This window comes from Gracilinanus agilis, chromosome 5 (assembly GCF_016433145.1).
Source record: "Gracilinanus agilis isolate LMUSP501 chromosome 5, AgileGrace, whole genome shotgun sequence".
Taxonomy (NCBI): Eukaryota; Metazoa; Chordata; class Mammalia; order Didelphimorphia; family Didelphidae; genus Gracilinanus; species Gracilinanus agilis.
This window is the reverse complement of record NC_058134.1, coordinates 300,350,779-300,366,052: the sequence shown is the minus strand read 5'-3', so window position 1 is coordinate 300,366,052 and position 15,274 is coordinate 300,350,779. Positions and strand designations below refer to the sequence as shown.

General features: G+C 57.6%; 2 protein-coding genes across 2 annotated transcripts in view; both read right to left on the bottom strand.

Annotated features, from left to right (window-relative positions):
* Positions 1 to 926, bottom strand: part of TRMU (tRNA mitochondrial 2-thiouridylase) — a 10,311-nt gene extending 9,385 nt beyond the window's left edge. Inside the window, exons 1-2 of the mRNA XM_044679870.1 lie at positions 580 to 926; positions 36 to 207 (exon numbers count right to left, since the gene is read on the bottom strand). Of these exons, the coding sequence (XP_044535805.1) occupies positions 36 to 207; positions 580 to 682 (275 nt within the window). The 5' untranslated portion in view covers positions 683 to 926. The remainder of the gene's footprint in view (positions 1 to 35; positions 208 to 579) is intronic.
* Positions 927 to 1,511: 585 nt separating this feature from the next.
* GTSE1 (G2 and S-phase expressed 1) lies at positions 1,512 to 13,744 on the bottom strand. Its single transcript, XM_044678602.1, has 12 exons — positions 13,713 to 13,744; positions 9,115 to 9,205; positions 8,090 to 8,147; positions 7,420 to 7,948; positions 6,915 to 7,079; positions 6,604 to 6,748; positions 5,084 to 5,395; positions 4,636 to 4,708; positions 3,948 to 4,160; positions 3,019 to 3,172; positions 2,508 to 2,741; positions 1,512 to 1,958 (listed from the first exon to the last, which is right to left on the bottom strand). Exons 2-12 carry the CDS (start codon positions 9,182 to 9,184, stop codon positions 1,875 to 1,877), a joined length of 2,037 nt encoding a protein of 678 aa, XP_044534537.1. The 5' UTR covers positions 9,185 to 9,205; positions 13,713 to 13,744; the 3' UTR covers positions 1,512 to 1,874.
* Positions 13,745 to 15,274: the final 1,530 nt, after the last annotated feature.

Below are 15,274 nucleotides of genomic sequence, written 5' to 3'. Positions count from 1 at the left end.
CGGGGGCGGGCAGTGGGGGGAGGGGCGCTGCTCACGTGAACACGTGGTGCCAGTACTCCTTGACGAAGGTCACCTGGCGGAACGGGATGTCCAGCAGTCGACACACCCGGGCCGCGTCCTCACAGTCTCTGTCTGCAGAACACCCGCTCCCGCTGACTTCGTCCAGCGCGTCCCAGTTCCTCATGAACACGCCAGTGACGTCGTAGCCTGCGGTGGAAGGTTGGGGGCAGGTGACCATGGGGGGAGAGGGGGGACCAGGCCGGAGGTGCCCCGGGCCGTGAGCTCATCTGGGCTTTAGCATCAAAGGTCCAAGAGAAAACACTGCGAAGAGTTGCAGTTGCCACCCAAAAGAAGAGCCTAGGCTCAGAGTGGCGGGCTAGGGAGCAGCCGGCACTAGACGGAGAGGGCGGGGCTGCCGTCTGAAGCCCCGCCTCCGCTCCGCCAGGTGCAAAGCCGGCTTGACTCGGGGCACAGCAAGTGCCGAACGGAGGCTGGACCCCAGTGCCCCGACCGCACGGCGCCTCCCTCCCCCAACCGCCGCCAGACCCACAGGCCAATTGGAGGCACCCCGGGGCTCACCTCGGCGGCGTAGCAGGAGCGCGGCCACGGCGCTATCCACGCCCCCGGACACGGCACACGCCACGCGCCGCCGCGCCGCCCCGACGCCGGCCGCAGCCGCCATGGTATCTGCCGGAAGCGCCACCGGAAGTCACGGGCCTCGGAGAGGAAGAGGCTGGACTAGAGTGGCTAGGTCTTCCGGCTGGGCTGGGCGGGGCCTCCCCGCTCTCCCCGCCCACCTGGGGTAGGGAAAGGTTGCCTCCCTTGCATTTCCAGCCTCTCATCCTGCCTGGCACACAATAGGTACCTACTAGATGCCCCCCCAGCCTCTGGGCATCACCAGGGGTCAGGCCCAGCGTTCAGGTCCTGCCTCTGACATTCCCCATGGGCTGCTCTGCTGCCCATCTTGGGAAATCTAAGAGGCTGTTCAGGGATGCCCCTGTGACCCACACGGAAAGGTGGCAGGGCTGCAGTGCCGCCTGGGTCCCCTGTGACTCTGGGCTCTTGTCTGGGGTCCTGGAGCCAGGCCTCTGACCTCTGAGAAGCAGGGCTTCCCGGCCACCTCCTGGGGGTCTGGCCTCCGTGCTCCCCTGCACTCCTCTTCATCCAGCCCTGGGAGCCTGTTCTCCCCTACAGGGGACACAGTGAACCTCAAGGGCACCAACGAACCCCAAGGGAATCCGGGAAGGCCTCCTGGCAGAGGTGGCACCTTGAGTTGTGAGGGAGAGGGGTTCAGCTTAGGCAAAGGGCCCGAGTCTTTCTTGAGGTCTGGGCTCTCGGCAGTCTGTGATGCAGGCCGTGGGCCTCTGTTCCCAAAGGCAGCACTGCTGCAGCTGGAATGCATCACCAGGAGGGGCGATGATGCTGGGCAAGGGTCTGAGCCCCCCACCTGCAGCTCAGTCTGGACAAGGGAGCTTCCTTCCCCTTCTTCCAGCATGGAGGAAGCCCCCAGCTAGAGCTGAGCTTGGTCCTGTGCTCCAGGCCTTTGTGGTGGGGGTGGGGGTGTTAGGTGGGTCTGTCTGCAAGGAAGAGGGACCAGGATTTCACAAAGTTTAATTGAATCTATATTGGGCTTTCCAACAAACTTGATAAAAACAGATATAAAAACGTCCTCACTAGTCCCTAGAAATGAAGCATTTTTTGGTTTCCGGGGGGGGGGGGGGGTCAGATGTCCCCTGGACATTCGCAGGAAGACGAGCTTGTGGACAGCTTGGCCGGGCTGGCCTCCGTCCGACTCTGGGAGGCCCCAGGTTCAGGCCTGCTGGACACTCACTGCTGGCTCTTCCCCAATGATGGCCCAGGGCTTGGGCTGCCCCCTACAACCTGAGGAGGGGTGAGGGCTGATTTTCCTTGTCCTCCAGAGGACTGAGGCTGATTAGGGGTGAACTCAGGTCGATGAGCTGAAAGGAAATGAAAGATGCTGACCAGGGTGGCCTGGGTTCTGCCCAGTGTAGGCCAGTGCCGATTCCAGCCCAAAGGAGTATCTATCCTGGGCTCTGAGAATGGCCAGAATGGCAGCCTACTACCTGTCATCAGGCCCTCCCTGGCCTAAGGGCTCATGGGGGCTTGTGATCAGCTTCTGGGAAGGGAGGCCCTCTCCACCCACCCCCAGCCCAGACAAACAGGAGAGAGTCCTGGACTGACCTTCAATCCTAAAAAATCTCGGACCATTAGCGCCATCCCACCCTAAGGAGCCTCTTCTGGGGATGCCTACAATGGGGCACCACCCACACCCATGGTAGAGGCCTAAGGGGTCAGGCGAGGAAAGCCCACTGTCAGCTGGCCAGATCAGTGAGGCCACAGCCCCTGGTGCTGGGCCTCAAAAGACAGGCAGGTCCTTCCACTGTGGTCCCTTCAAAACTGACCAGTCTAGGTTAGGACAGAGCCAGCCCCCCACCCCAGCCGGGCAGCCACCCTATGGCCTCAGGCAGGCCCTGGCTCATCCGCACCTGCCCTGAGACTGGAGGAAGAGGCTTGGGTGGGGTGCTTTTGGCTACTTCCGGAGAGTGGAACAGATCAATGAGAAGCTGGCCTTCACTGGCCATGGCCGGCTTCAGTGGGAGGCCCTGCGGAGCTATCTCAGGGATGTTGGAGAAGTCAATGAGCGGCTGGCTACAGAGAGGTGGCTTTGGTGCTGCTGGGATGGTGGCGCAGGGCTCGGGGTCAATGTGGATGAGCACGGCCTGAAAGAAAGGGTGAAAGACACTTGGATCCCAGTGTCCCCCAAGAGTGGCCATGTGCTCCTTCCTCTATCTCCCCTAGCTTCTGGTAGAAGGGAAGGGACATCTGTGGCCATTCCCACCAAGACTGGGCACCACCTGGGACAGGCACTCCAGGCTCTCTGCCCCACTGTCCACACAGCAGCTCTGAGTCTTTGCTTTTGATTTGGGGGAATGGGAGCCCCCCCTCAAGTTGTCCCCTCTCACTGAAAGAAGCATGTCCTCTCCCGATGATTAGTACCTCGGGGGGCACTGGCTGTTCCTTGGTCTCCTCCTCAGGCATCTTGGGCACTGTCTGCTGTGGGGAGGCAAAGTCGAGGGCCAGAGGCACCACCAATGGGGGATCAGACAGGCGAGAAGCCCCGAGCTTGCTTGTTTCTTGGGCTTGCTCGGACCTGGCAAAGGAAAGAGCGGTCCAGGAAGGTTCCCACCTGCCAGGGCTCACCATAGAGTCCTGCAATGGGGCTGGTGCCAGGCTGGCCAGGCCCAAGGCTGCCCCAGGGAAGGAAGGGGGAGCTCTTTATTCTCAGGCCCAGAATTGAGAGCTGATGAACAGCTGTTCCACAGGCTCACAGGGAGTGAGCCCTGTCACGAGAGGCCTTGCCCAGGGGCCAGCTTCCTCCGGTTCCTCCAGATATTACAAAGCTGGGCAGAGGGAGGAGGGCCTGGTGCAGAGAGGGTGCTCAGAGTCGGAAGTCCCGAGTTCAAGGCCTGCTTCCTCTGACTTGTTCTCGCCCTCTCATTGCCTCAAGCAGGTGTAGACCACAGGGGGAGAGCCCCCAGCTGGCAGCCCTTCCTTAGTTATAGCCTCGGAGAGCCTTTGGGACCCTCAGAGGGTGGGCCTGACTCAACAATTTCCAGTGGCAGGTGGGACCCCCGAGACCTGCTATAGCAGATGAAGAAGGAGCCCCCTGGCTGGCCTGACACAGAGGGAAGGCCAGTAACTTAAGGGCAAAGCCTTCCAGAGGCCAGGGCAGGGCACGAAGGCCCTCCTGGGAATTCTGAACCTGGAAGGCCAGAGGCAGCACCTTCATAGGTCAGGACCCCTGAGGCAGCGAGATGGGGTGTGGAGGGGTGCTAGCTCTGGGGACAGCCCCTTGGGGATCCAAAGGAGGTCAGGAGAGCCCAGGCTGTGCCAGGCAGCTGTGTTCCAGGTCGTTTCCATCTCACCTGCCTTCAGTGTTCTTGGGCGGCACCTGTGAAGGGGGTTGAGCAGCCACCACCAGCTTGGGAGTTGGCCATGACGGAAGGGCTGACACTCGGCGCCTGGATGGTGTAGGCAGGGCGGACATTCGCCGGGCACTCAGGGGGGTGCGGGCACAGCTGCCCGAGGGCTGACCTCCCACTGAGGAGCACTGGGCAGGGGTGCTGAGCAAGGACATTCTGTGACAAGAGGGGGAACCTCTCAGGCCAGGGGAGGCTTGGTGGGGGCTTCTTGCGGGGACCCTCAGACAGGGACTTTCTAGGAACTCCTGGGGTCCGTCCTTAGCACTTCCCCATGCATGGCAATCCCTATCCAAGACCAGAGAACTACAACTGGGGATCTCTTCATCCGGGGCTCCAGCCATAACCACAACCAGGGAGGGCAAGAGGCTGCGAAGGCTGAGGAAAGCCAACCCAGAGGCCCCTTCAGCAGAGACTCCCCAGCAGGTTGGAGCCCCCAGTGTGCCTCAACACCATCAGTTCAGCTCAGACCACACTTGCAGAACACCTACTGTATGTATGCAGGGCCAGGAGTCCATGTCCACACTTGAACCCTAGAAGACTGCAGGAAGCCCCCCCAGCCCCCAAGGCCTAAACTCTTCCCTTGCCTTCAGGGAAGTCCCTGGAGCCTGGGGCCCAAGTGATAGCCCTTTACCTTCTAGATGAGGGGCCTGCTGGTAGCCGGCTCCAACCCTGGACTCTGGGAGCAGCATTATCTGGTGAGGGGCCTAGGACACAGAGGGGCTCCAGCCAGACAGGGCCACCCTTCTTTCCCCCCAACCATCCCACAGTGCATGGTCACAAGCCCTGGTCTGGGGGACCCACATCAAGTCCAGCCCCCCTCAAGCCCCCCTCTCAATTTGGGGGGCAGCACATTGAAGAAGGCCCAAGTGGGGATGCTGGATACCACCTTGCTCTTGTCTCAAGCCCCGGTTCTCTGCACTTCCCTTAGCAGGCGGGGCAGGGATGGGGGCTGATGGTCGGGCTTCAGGATCCTGGCACCCCAATGGAGCTGAGACAGACCCTAGGCCCATGGGAAGCATGACTCCCCCCTGCTCCAGGCTGGCCAGACTGAGCTTTCTTAAGGCAGGGGCAGAGCTTACCTACAGAGAGGGCAAGATGTCCAGCTGGGTTGGCAGGCAGCGGTCCCGCCTTGGAGCTGGAGCTGGGCCCCCTGAGCCCTTTGGGCTTCGCTGGCTGAGAAGACTGTGATAGGCTGCGGTTGGAACCTGGCCTCTGGATCCCAGTTTTTGGGGTCTGTGGCTGCCTTAGGGAAACTGAGGCAGATTCCCTGGTTCGGCCAGATGGCGTGCCGACTTGGGCCATCCTGGTATCCTTCAGGTAGGAGACGCTCCCCTGGCTCAGCCTGGGCCGAGGAGTGTCAGGCCAGCGGGAGGAAGCATCACTTGGTTTAGCTGCGAGCCAGAAAGCAGGGGGCAGTGAGGAGACCCCCAGGGGGGGCCTGGGCCAGGGAAGAGGCTTCCCTCCTCCCAGCCCTCCCAGCCCACAGGGCCCAGTGCAGAGCTCTTCGGCAACAGCTCCCGAGGAGGGTGTGAGGCGTCTCTGGGGAGGAAGAGGGCTGGGGCCCTCCCGCACCCACACCTGGGGCCTGCACACTGCTATTCTTGGGGGAGCAGCCATCAGGGACTCTGGGCTAACAGCATCAAGTCCTGCCTGCTGGGCTGTGGAGGACTCTCTGGTTTCTAAAGGGCCCCTTCCTAGCTGCCCAGCCTGGCTGGTCTTGCCGAGCCATGAGGTCCCTCCTGATTGTCCCCCACATCCTCCAGAAGCCTTGGAGCATCATTGGAGAAGGGGCAGCTGAACCTGCAGTTCCTACCTCTTGCCACCAGATGTCACCCAGAGGCCACTGAGCAGACACGGGGCAGGGGATGGGCCTGGGACACTTCAGGTTTGGGGCTCTTTGTGCACCTTCTATGAACTGACTGCCTGATGCCGGGGATCCCCAACCTGAGACCGTGCAGCCATGGGGAGCCTTGGGAAAGGCCCTGGGGACATTTGTTCAGGTGCACAGCCAGCATGAAACAGGCAGGATTTGAACCCAGGCTTTCCGGGTTCTGAGGCTGGCCCAGGCCCAGAAAGATCCAAGTCCAGTTACCCAAAGGGGACATGGAATGGAAACTCGACTGTTGGTCTGTCTGCAGTGGGTGTCTTGTGAAGGAGGAAGGCACGGAAGGAGGCTGGCCTGAGGCCCCGTTTCCTCACTAGAGCAGCCTGACCCCCCTGTTGTTTCTGCTCTCCATAATGCCCCGGGGGAGCCCAGCAGGGCTGGGGCTGCCTCTAGTATACCAGCTGTGGGCACACCCCTGGCACCACTGATGCCCTCGAGCAGAAAGTCCTGCTGCCGGAGATGGGCCTGGTAGCAGAAGCAGAAACAAGCACAGGGCAGGAAGAGACCCTCCTGAGGAAAGCCAGGGGTAAGGTGGCACCTCCCTAGTGGTACCTGATGCCAGCCGCCTTGCCCTGGCATCCCTGCTCAGCCCAGGCCACCTCCATTCCCCACTTAGTCTGGTGCTGCAGCTCTGGGGCCAGGAGGGGCCAACTTGCATCCAGCCCAGGCCACCCTTCTGCTGCTCCAAGATCCTTGCCCAGGCTCGCACTCTACCTTTGCTTTGTGCTGGGGTCCCCAATGAATTCCAATTCAAGGTCGGGTTCACACTGCAAACAGGACTGGAGAAGGAGGCACTCTTTCCCCTGAGGAGGGTCCTGGGGGGCCCGGGAGGTTTCAGCAGGGTTTTCCTGGCCCCAAACTACAATACAGAGCCAAGTTTAGAACCAACAGACTGCCCACAACCCCCCCCCTCCCAAATCTGCCTCTCCCAGGGGCTACCTGTGGGCACACAGCCCTAAGCATAGCCACTGACCACTCCCCTCAGGCCTCCCTGCTCTCCCTCTGGGCGATGAGTGATGGGGCACCTTATTGGGCACAGAGAAGCCAAGGGGGCCTCTTGTGGTGGTGCTGCCACCACCGCCATCACCACCACCTGAGGACTCATTCACCTTGGAAGTGCTGCTGGACTGGTTTGAGGGTTCAGTCCTGAGGGGGAGCCTCAAAGGATGGGTTTGTTTCCCCAGCTGAGGCTGAAAGACAGGAGGTGAAGCACGTGAGAACCTCCCCATTCCCAGGAAAAATTCCTGAAGCAACATTGAGGACTGGGGGTGGGGGGTGGCTTAGGGAGGAGGAGAAGGCGTCCTCAGCCAGGAACTGTGGGGGAAGATGGGAGAGGAAGGGCTGCGATCTGTGCTGGCAGAGTAGCCCTGTGAGTGCCAGGCTCCATAAATGGCACAACTGACCTTGGAACCTGGGCAGGCACTGGACCTCTTCCCACCTCCCCTCCCTGCCTTTTTGCCCAGAGAACCCACTCTTGGTGGGCGGACTGCCCCGGCCTTCACTCTCCCAAGGGGCCCAGGCTGGGGCTACCTTGGCAGGAGTTCCCTTTCCAGGTGTGGATGAGGCCTTGGGGAGCTGCAGTCGGCTCAGGGCTTTCCTCTCAGGCACCCCTTGGTTCAGAAGATGGGACCCGGAAGCAGCAGGCTCCGGGGCCTCTGGTGAGTCGGCAAAGGTGAGTGATGCCGGCACGGCTGCCACCCCCGGGGTCAGGACACAGTAGGTCTCCCTTTTGAGAGCCAAGGGGCTTCGGTGGGTCTCGTGTCCTTGCTCAAAGATGGCCAGTTTTAGCCTGGCCTCCTGCACAAACTCTTCCTCTGGGTCTGGTGCTGGCTCAGGGGAGCGTGCTCCAGGCGCTGGCTTTTTGCCACTGCTCTCTATCTGTAGGGCCAGCAAACGCGCCTCCTTGAAAATCTCCACATACTTCTCCCCTGCCAGGGGGCTCAATGTGAGCGGGCACTCAGCCTCCTTGGAGATGAGGCCCTGTAGCTCCAGGTTGGCGGCCACACATCGTTCTCGGTGCCCAACAGGGCCAAAGAAGACTTCGTCATCCTCGTTGGCACTGGCAGTGTGAGGAGAAGTGAAGGGGGCACAGCTGAGCACCCGCCAGAGCCCTCCTGGGGTGGGCAAGGGAGGGAGGTCACAAGGGCAGGGCAGGGGGCGAGGAGGGACAGGGAGGAGAGGGTGATGCCCAGTGACTTACCTGGATGAAGACAGCGAGAGATCAAAGTCAAATTTCTCGTCAGTCAAAAGAGGAAGTTCTGGAAAAGGGAAGCCAGTTAGGAAGGGGCTGGGTGGCCAAGAAGGGCACGGCCTTCACTTCCCTTCCTTGACCAGTCCACCAACGGGCACTTCTGAAGCACCTACTATACACCTGGTCTGTGCTGAGATGGTCCCTGACCCTCTCCCAGGAGAGACAAGTCCTTGTACCCCCAAGGTCCCCCCCCACACACACACATAGGGGGCATCATCTGAGCAGTGTTCCGAGGTGGGGAGCTGTCCAAGCTGGGACCAGTCAGGTCCAGCGCAGAGGCAGGAGGAGCATCCAGAGAAAGGAAGCACCAATGTGGCTAGACCATGAAGGGTCTGGAACACCAAAAAGGACTCTGGACTTCACTCTGCAGCTAAGAGGGAGCTGCTGTGGGTTATAGAGGTGGGGAGAGGCCGTGTGGCCAGACCTGAGCTTTAGACAAGGGCCCTTCCACCGTGGGGGCTCTGGGAATGAAGATAAGGAGACGGGCACCAGAGAGGTTGGATGGTGACTTGGGAACCTACTGTAATGGGAGGGACAAGAGAGAGGGGAGGGCTGGGGCCAGACAACATCACCTCCTTTTTCCATCCCTGGGAACTGCCCAGCTCTTGACCGGTCCTCTACTCCTAGGCCTTTGGAGCTCAGAGAAATGATTTCCAGGGACATGAACACATCTGCTGGCAGATGGGTATAAAGCCTACTCTGGGCAGCAGCAGGCCCCTGCTCCCCAGGGGATCCTCCCAGCTGTCCCTGCTTTAAACTCAGCCAGGTCAGACAGCAGGTTCAAGCTGGTCCTGTGTTCTCCCAGGGATCTGGCTCTGCCCCTTACTCTGCCTGTGACCTCAAGTAATGCTGATGGATTCGGGCCTGGCCGAGCCTCTACCCAGCAAAGGCATTGGGGGTGGTGGGGGTGGTGGTGGTGGTGGCTGGAGCTGGCCACCATAAGAATGAAGGTTTAGTAACAGCACAACCCTTACCGTTCTGGGTGTCCATGCTGGCTCCTTCCTCGGTGGCCCCCCTCACCAAACCTTCCTCTCCCTCCTTCATAGTAAATGGCAGCAGAGACACCTGCTAGCAGATCACACAGGAGACATGAGTGAGGGGACCCTGCCCTTGCTGGCCCAGGACACACCAATGATGCCTGCTGTCCACAGCAATGGGAAGTCAGCTGGGGTCAGTTCCCTAATTGTCAAGCCCCCGTGAACCTCAGGCCAGGCCTAGCGAGGTGAGGGGGGCAGGACAGCGGAGTCCTGGCCAGCACAGGCTGACCATGCCTAGGGGCTGCCCCTGTGTGATGGTCCTGGGGGTCGGAGAGAGGATGGAGGCAGCAGAGGGCCCCAAGGTCGGGAGGAGGGGCTTCTCCTCTCCAGGGTCCCGTGGATACCATACCCCTCTCTGGCCATCCCCTTTTTCAGCTATGGCCTGAGGCTCCATAAGAGGTGTCTGGGGTCAGGGAGGACGGGTGGCCCAGGGTCCTGTGGCTCTTTGAGACCTCGGCTGCAGCCCTGGCAGACAGCAGCAATGCCTCCAGTTTGTAAGGCAGTGATTAGGGTCCCAGGTGACCTTAGCCCAAGTTGCTTCAGGTCGGTGAACATCTATAAAATGGGGCAGACACTAAAGCTTTCTACTTCATGGCAATAAATACTTATTAAGTACCTACTGTATGTAGGGCACTGGAGTCACAAAGATGAAAAGCTCCCAAGGAGCTGATGTTCATCAAGCAAGTGCTTTGCAAACAAATCTTCCCATGATAATGGAACGTCAGCTCCTGCCATTACACAGGAACAAATAGGGCCTGTCCAAGATCACACAGCGGGTGCAATAATAAGCCAATTTAATAAACACTGATTGAGCACCTCCTGTGTGTCAGGCTCTGTGCTAAGTGTTTTGGATACAAAAAGAGGCCAAGGTAGCCCCTGTCCTCAAGAAGCTTCCAATCTAACGTTTACAAAAAAGCTCCAGCCAGGATAACTGACAGAAGGAAGACACTGGGCCTAAGAGGGGAAGAGGGAGGCTCCTGTAGGAGCTGGAATTCTTGGCTGGTTGGTGATGGTCATCCTTCATACTGAAAGAGGACTAATAAGCGACCTCATGATGCCAGGGTCCAAGTCCAGTGTCCAGCTGCGTCCAAGCGCACCAGTACAACCACTAGGGGCCACGAATGGCCCCTGTGAACATTTGGGATGGAAAGTAATGAGACAGTCAGATAAGAGGATGGAAGATGGCCTTTGACCCACACACGGATTGAATTGAAGTGGCAGGACAAAAGTCAGGCTGGCTGATGATGTTTTGGGAGGCATGAATGACTGAGCTCTAAGCCTCTGCCTCCATGACTACTGGAACAAATTGTTCTCATCCACCCCTGCCTCTGAGGGAAGTCTCTGCATGTGGGACACTACCTGGGAGTTAAAGGAAGTTGGGGAGGCTAGCAGTTGCAGTAGAGAGGGGAAAATGCTCCAGTCATGGTGGAAGCCAAAGGGAATGTCCAGAGCCCATGGCTACTGGACTGAAAAGAACATGTCAGGAGATCAGGTGTGAGAAGCCTGGAAAGTGGGGTAGGGTATGAAGTATTTTGTACTTGACCCTGGAGAAGCCACTGGAGGTTATTGAGGAGAGGAGGGACATGAGAAATGTACTTTGGGTAATCACTTTGGGGACTGCTTGGAGTGGGAGGACTGGAGGCAACAACTGCATTAGTTCAAGCAAGAAGAGATGAGGGTTTGCGTCAGAGGGGAAAGGGCACACTGGAAGGTGTTGCAGAGATGAAGTCCTTGGCACCATACTAGCTTTGGGGGTGAGATGGCAAGGAGCCTGACAGTCAGGGAGGATGGTATTATTCTCAACAGTAATGGGGATGGAGAGGGGGAAGACCATGAGTACTACTTTGGATACAATGAGTAAAGACAGTGATGGCAAACCTATGGCATGGGTGTCAAAGATGGCACACAGGGTGCTCTCTGTGGCCACCCTCCCCCAATTCCTTACCAGAAAGGCAGAGGGACTCGGGCAGAGATGGTCCCCTCTCCCTCTCCATCATACCTGATGACATTTTTTTCACATCCCCCACCCCTCTGCCCAGCAGCCCAATGAGAGCACACAGGAGGTAAGGCGTAGGGCTCATAGGCAGCAGAGCTGGAGAGGAGTGGGGCACTTGGGCCAGTCCCCTCCCCTTCTCTACACCTGCTGAGGACATCCCTCACTTCAACAGCCCCTCTACTCAGCAGCCCAATGAGAGCACTTTCTCCCTCCCCTGTGTGGGGTAAGGGGGGTAGGGCAGGATGCACCCAGCACTTGGGGGAGGGGCATGGCATGCAGTCTCTGGGGGTGGGGGCAGGGCCCAGCACTCCATCTCTAAAAAAGTTCACCATCACTGGTATAGGATGTCTTCGGGACAACCAGCTCAAGATGTCTGAAAAGCATGAAGACATGAACCTAGAGGTCAACCAAGAGTTTGGGACAGGATAGGCAGATCCGAGCAAGACTCATCAAATCATTAAATCCACAGGAACTGAGGAGATTACCAAGGGAAGTAGTATGGAGGGAGGAGAGCAGAGGGCCCATGACAGAGCCCTAAGGGACACTCACAGTGAAAGGGAATGATCTGAAGGAGGATCCAGCAAAGGAGACAGGGAGGAGTAATCAGAGAGGGAGAAGGAGAACTGGGAGAGATAGGGTCCTGAACTCCTCAAGAGAAGAGAGAATCCAAGAGGAGAGAGGGACCCACAATGCTCAGCACTGCAGTGAGGTTGAGGAGGATGAAGATGGAGAAAAGGCCACTAAGAGACCACTTTGGGGAGACCTGTTTCTGTGGACTGACCAAGTCAGGAGCTTGTCTGCAAGGGTTTGATGAGAGGGTGAGAAGAGAGAAACTTGGGGAGAAGAACTGTGAATTGTAGAGGCTTCTCAAGGTGCTTTGCTCCAAAGGGCAAAAGAGCCAAAGACTACAGAGGCAGACCATCATTTAACTGAGCAAGGGGTCTGAATAGGGGACTGGTGTAAGGGGGAAAAAGGGGTTTTATGGGTTCAATATATTAAAAGGTGGTCACCAGAGGATTGAACTATTATCAATCCTCAATTAAGAATAATCTCAAGTCAAAATTGACTTTTATGGAAGTTTATTTACAATTAGTAAGGTTGGAGGTAGGGAAATTGAGAGAAACTCTGGCACGGACCAGGTAAGAATTTAGAGGTCCAGCAGAGGGGCACAGAGGTGAATTAAACAAGGCTTTTAGCCACAAGGCCTTTTACAATTAGAGAGGCAAGAGAGGCCTCCCTGAGGGTAGAGCCTCCAGAAAGGGAAGAGAAAGAGAGTCAGCCTATCTTACCCACGTCACAATTCAAAGGGAAGCAGTAAGAGATCCCACCAGAGTCTCAGCATTCCAACACTCTTCCATGAATCAGAAGAGGTCCTCACCAGATGCTCTCTTCCACTGAAGACCTCAGCTGGCTGAGGACCTTCTCCTTTTAAAGGGATCACTTATGCGTCACTTCCTGTTCCTCCCTCCTAATTTGCATGTCCAATCACAATAGACAATCCTCACAGACCACCAAGGGGTCCGGTCAATTGATTTTGATTTCTCCCTCACTCTAGCACACTTGGGTTATGGACCTCCCAGAATTAGAGGTGTTCTCACCTTTGGTGATTAAATCTAAAGACGGGCAGTGTAGCCTTAATCTTATTATCACACTGGACAAGCCACCTGTCTTTCGTAGCCTTGGCCTCCCCATCCTCCCCAAAAGGAGGAGGGTCTCTGAAGCCCCTAGGCAGACACAGGTCCTGCAAAGGAGTGAGGCCTCCAGGGCCCTCAGTCCATGCCGATCTTTGGACGGATGGGCAGGCAGAGGCCCGGGTCAGGCAGAAGGGATTTCCCCAGGGCCTTCCCATGGGGGCAGACTCCCAGCTCCCTGATCCCAAAGCACTGGCCTGGACTACAAATCAAAGCTGGAGGAGGTCCTTCTGGGCCAAACCCTCCCTCAGACAGGCTGGGGTGGAGAACAAGGTCTTGCTAAGGCCAGCCTGCCCCAGTGGCCCAGCCACACCTGGCAGAATGGAGCCCTTCTCTTCTCCTAGCCTCAGTGTGCCCGCCTAACCAATGGGCAGGTTTGGCTTCCAACCTGAGTCCTACCCCTTTCTGATCCAGGAGGACCCAGATTTGGAGGGGAGAGGCCTTGGAGGTCAGCAGGTCTTTTCATTCTCTTATCTCAGTGTGCCCACTTGTCCAGTGGGCGCCTTTGGTCTAAAGGCTGGAGAGGCTCCTTCAAGTCTCTAAATTCAGGGCCTTTCGCCCCGCCCCCAATGGAAGTCCCCATTAGGCCCGCCCACGGGAGGGAACGAGGACTGCTGGGCCTCGCCCCCTGTGTTGGTTCCACGGAGGGCGGGCTGGAGTGGGGGGAGCAGGCGCCTCAGTGGGATGTTCCGTTGGGCCCCTTGAGGGGCGCCAGATCCATCCCCACAGCAGCGGCTGCTGGTCTCCTTCCCTCCGCAAGGGACTGCGGGGCATTCCTTCGGGGCCAGACCCGGGGACGTCCAATTCGGCTCGTCCCTTCCTTACCGGAGATTCCGTCGCCACCTCACCTGTCGCCGCAGCTGTAACTGCCGCCAACCGATTTAAAACCGAGCTACGCTTCCTCTCCCCGCCCCGTCCCAGGAGCGGCACGAACCACATGTCCTCCGAGGCTCGCTGACGATTGGTCTGTTTGAATCCAGTTGGGCCGGCTCTTTCCGGCCCCTGCCCCTTGGGATCCTGGGGGATGTAGTTCGACTGGCGCTGAGGCGCATGTGCATTGGTTGCGGGGAAGCTGGTCAAAATTGGATTGGTAGATGGGAGGCCGGCTTAGTCTTTGCGTTGTTGACGATGATAGGCAGTCTCTCTTCCTTTAAAGAGAAATGATCAGTGGGCTTGGGGTGGCTCTGGTGGCCAGGTAGGCTCACACCTGATTCTGCTCTGCCATTTTTGCATTTCCTTCTATGTGCACATGCCGACTCCCCAACTAGAGTGTAAGCTGCTTGAGGGCAGGGACCAGTCTGTTTGGGCCACTCTGGCCAAGCACAGTGCCTGGCACACAGCCGGTAATTAGCTGGTTAGTTGATTGGACAGAAACTACAGACTTTGAAGTGAGAAGGGATTTCGGGGATCTTCCAAACCCCTCATTTTACAGACCAGAGAACTGAACCCCAGAGAGATCCCACAACAGAGTAGGGCTTCAAACCCGGGCCTGCTTGTCCTAGGCAGCTGTCCAGGCCTCTCCTGGTGGCCTGAGGATCAGAGGAGGAAGTGATCCGAGAGGCCATCTCATCACACTGCACCCCAAGTTCTGGACTTCCAAGGCCCTCTGCCCCTAGCAGCCTGGGTCCCAGAGCATGGCCACCGCCTCTTCCCTCAGGTTTCTACAGGACTTTGAAAGGCTGAGAAGGGATGTCTTTGTACTACTAGAACTCCTGAGCCCCCGCAGAGTACTCCCCCTGCTATTAACAGGCGATCACAATGAGTAAACCATGCTTAATTAGCTTTTAAAGAAAAGGTATAATAAGAACAGTTGATACAAAACATCCTCTCTTCCTCCCCTTTCTTCCACCAGGGGAAAATGAGCTCAGGCTTAGCATAAGTGGCAAAGAGGTAGCTCACATCTCCTGGTTTGCCAGAAAGCCCCTTCTGCCCTTGGTGAAGGGCTCTAAAAGTTCGCCTTGGGCCTGATGTCATTGTTTTTCTGCTGGGCTCCTTTGTAGTGTCCTATTCTTGGAGGGTCTAATTTGTCTTGGGTTCCTACGGCAGGCACCACTTTTTTTTAGGGGACACTGAGAGAAAACTGATGAAAAAGTCCCAATGGTCTGATTCTCTCAAGTTTGGTAGGTCTTCCTTCGGGAGGCTAGGTGGGAGAGAGGCCAAGGTGCCCTGCCCCTCCCAAATCAGAGTCTTGACTGGACACATCCCTCACTGGCTGCCAAAACCTCCAAATGTCTGGTTTCCAGTGGGCTTGGAACCCATGAAGCATAACCAATCTTCCCAACCCATGTCAAGATACTTTTAGAGACATGTCCTTCCGTTTAATCCAGTTGAGGACTTTTAAACAGACCAATGGTTTTTGTAGCTTTATATGCTTTTTTTTTATAAACCTTTGATTGATGGATGGATTGAT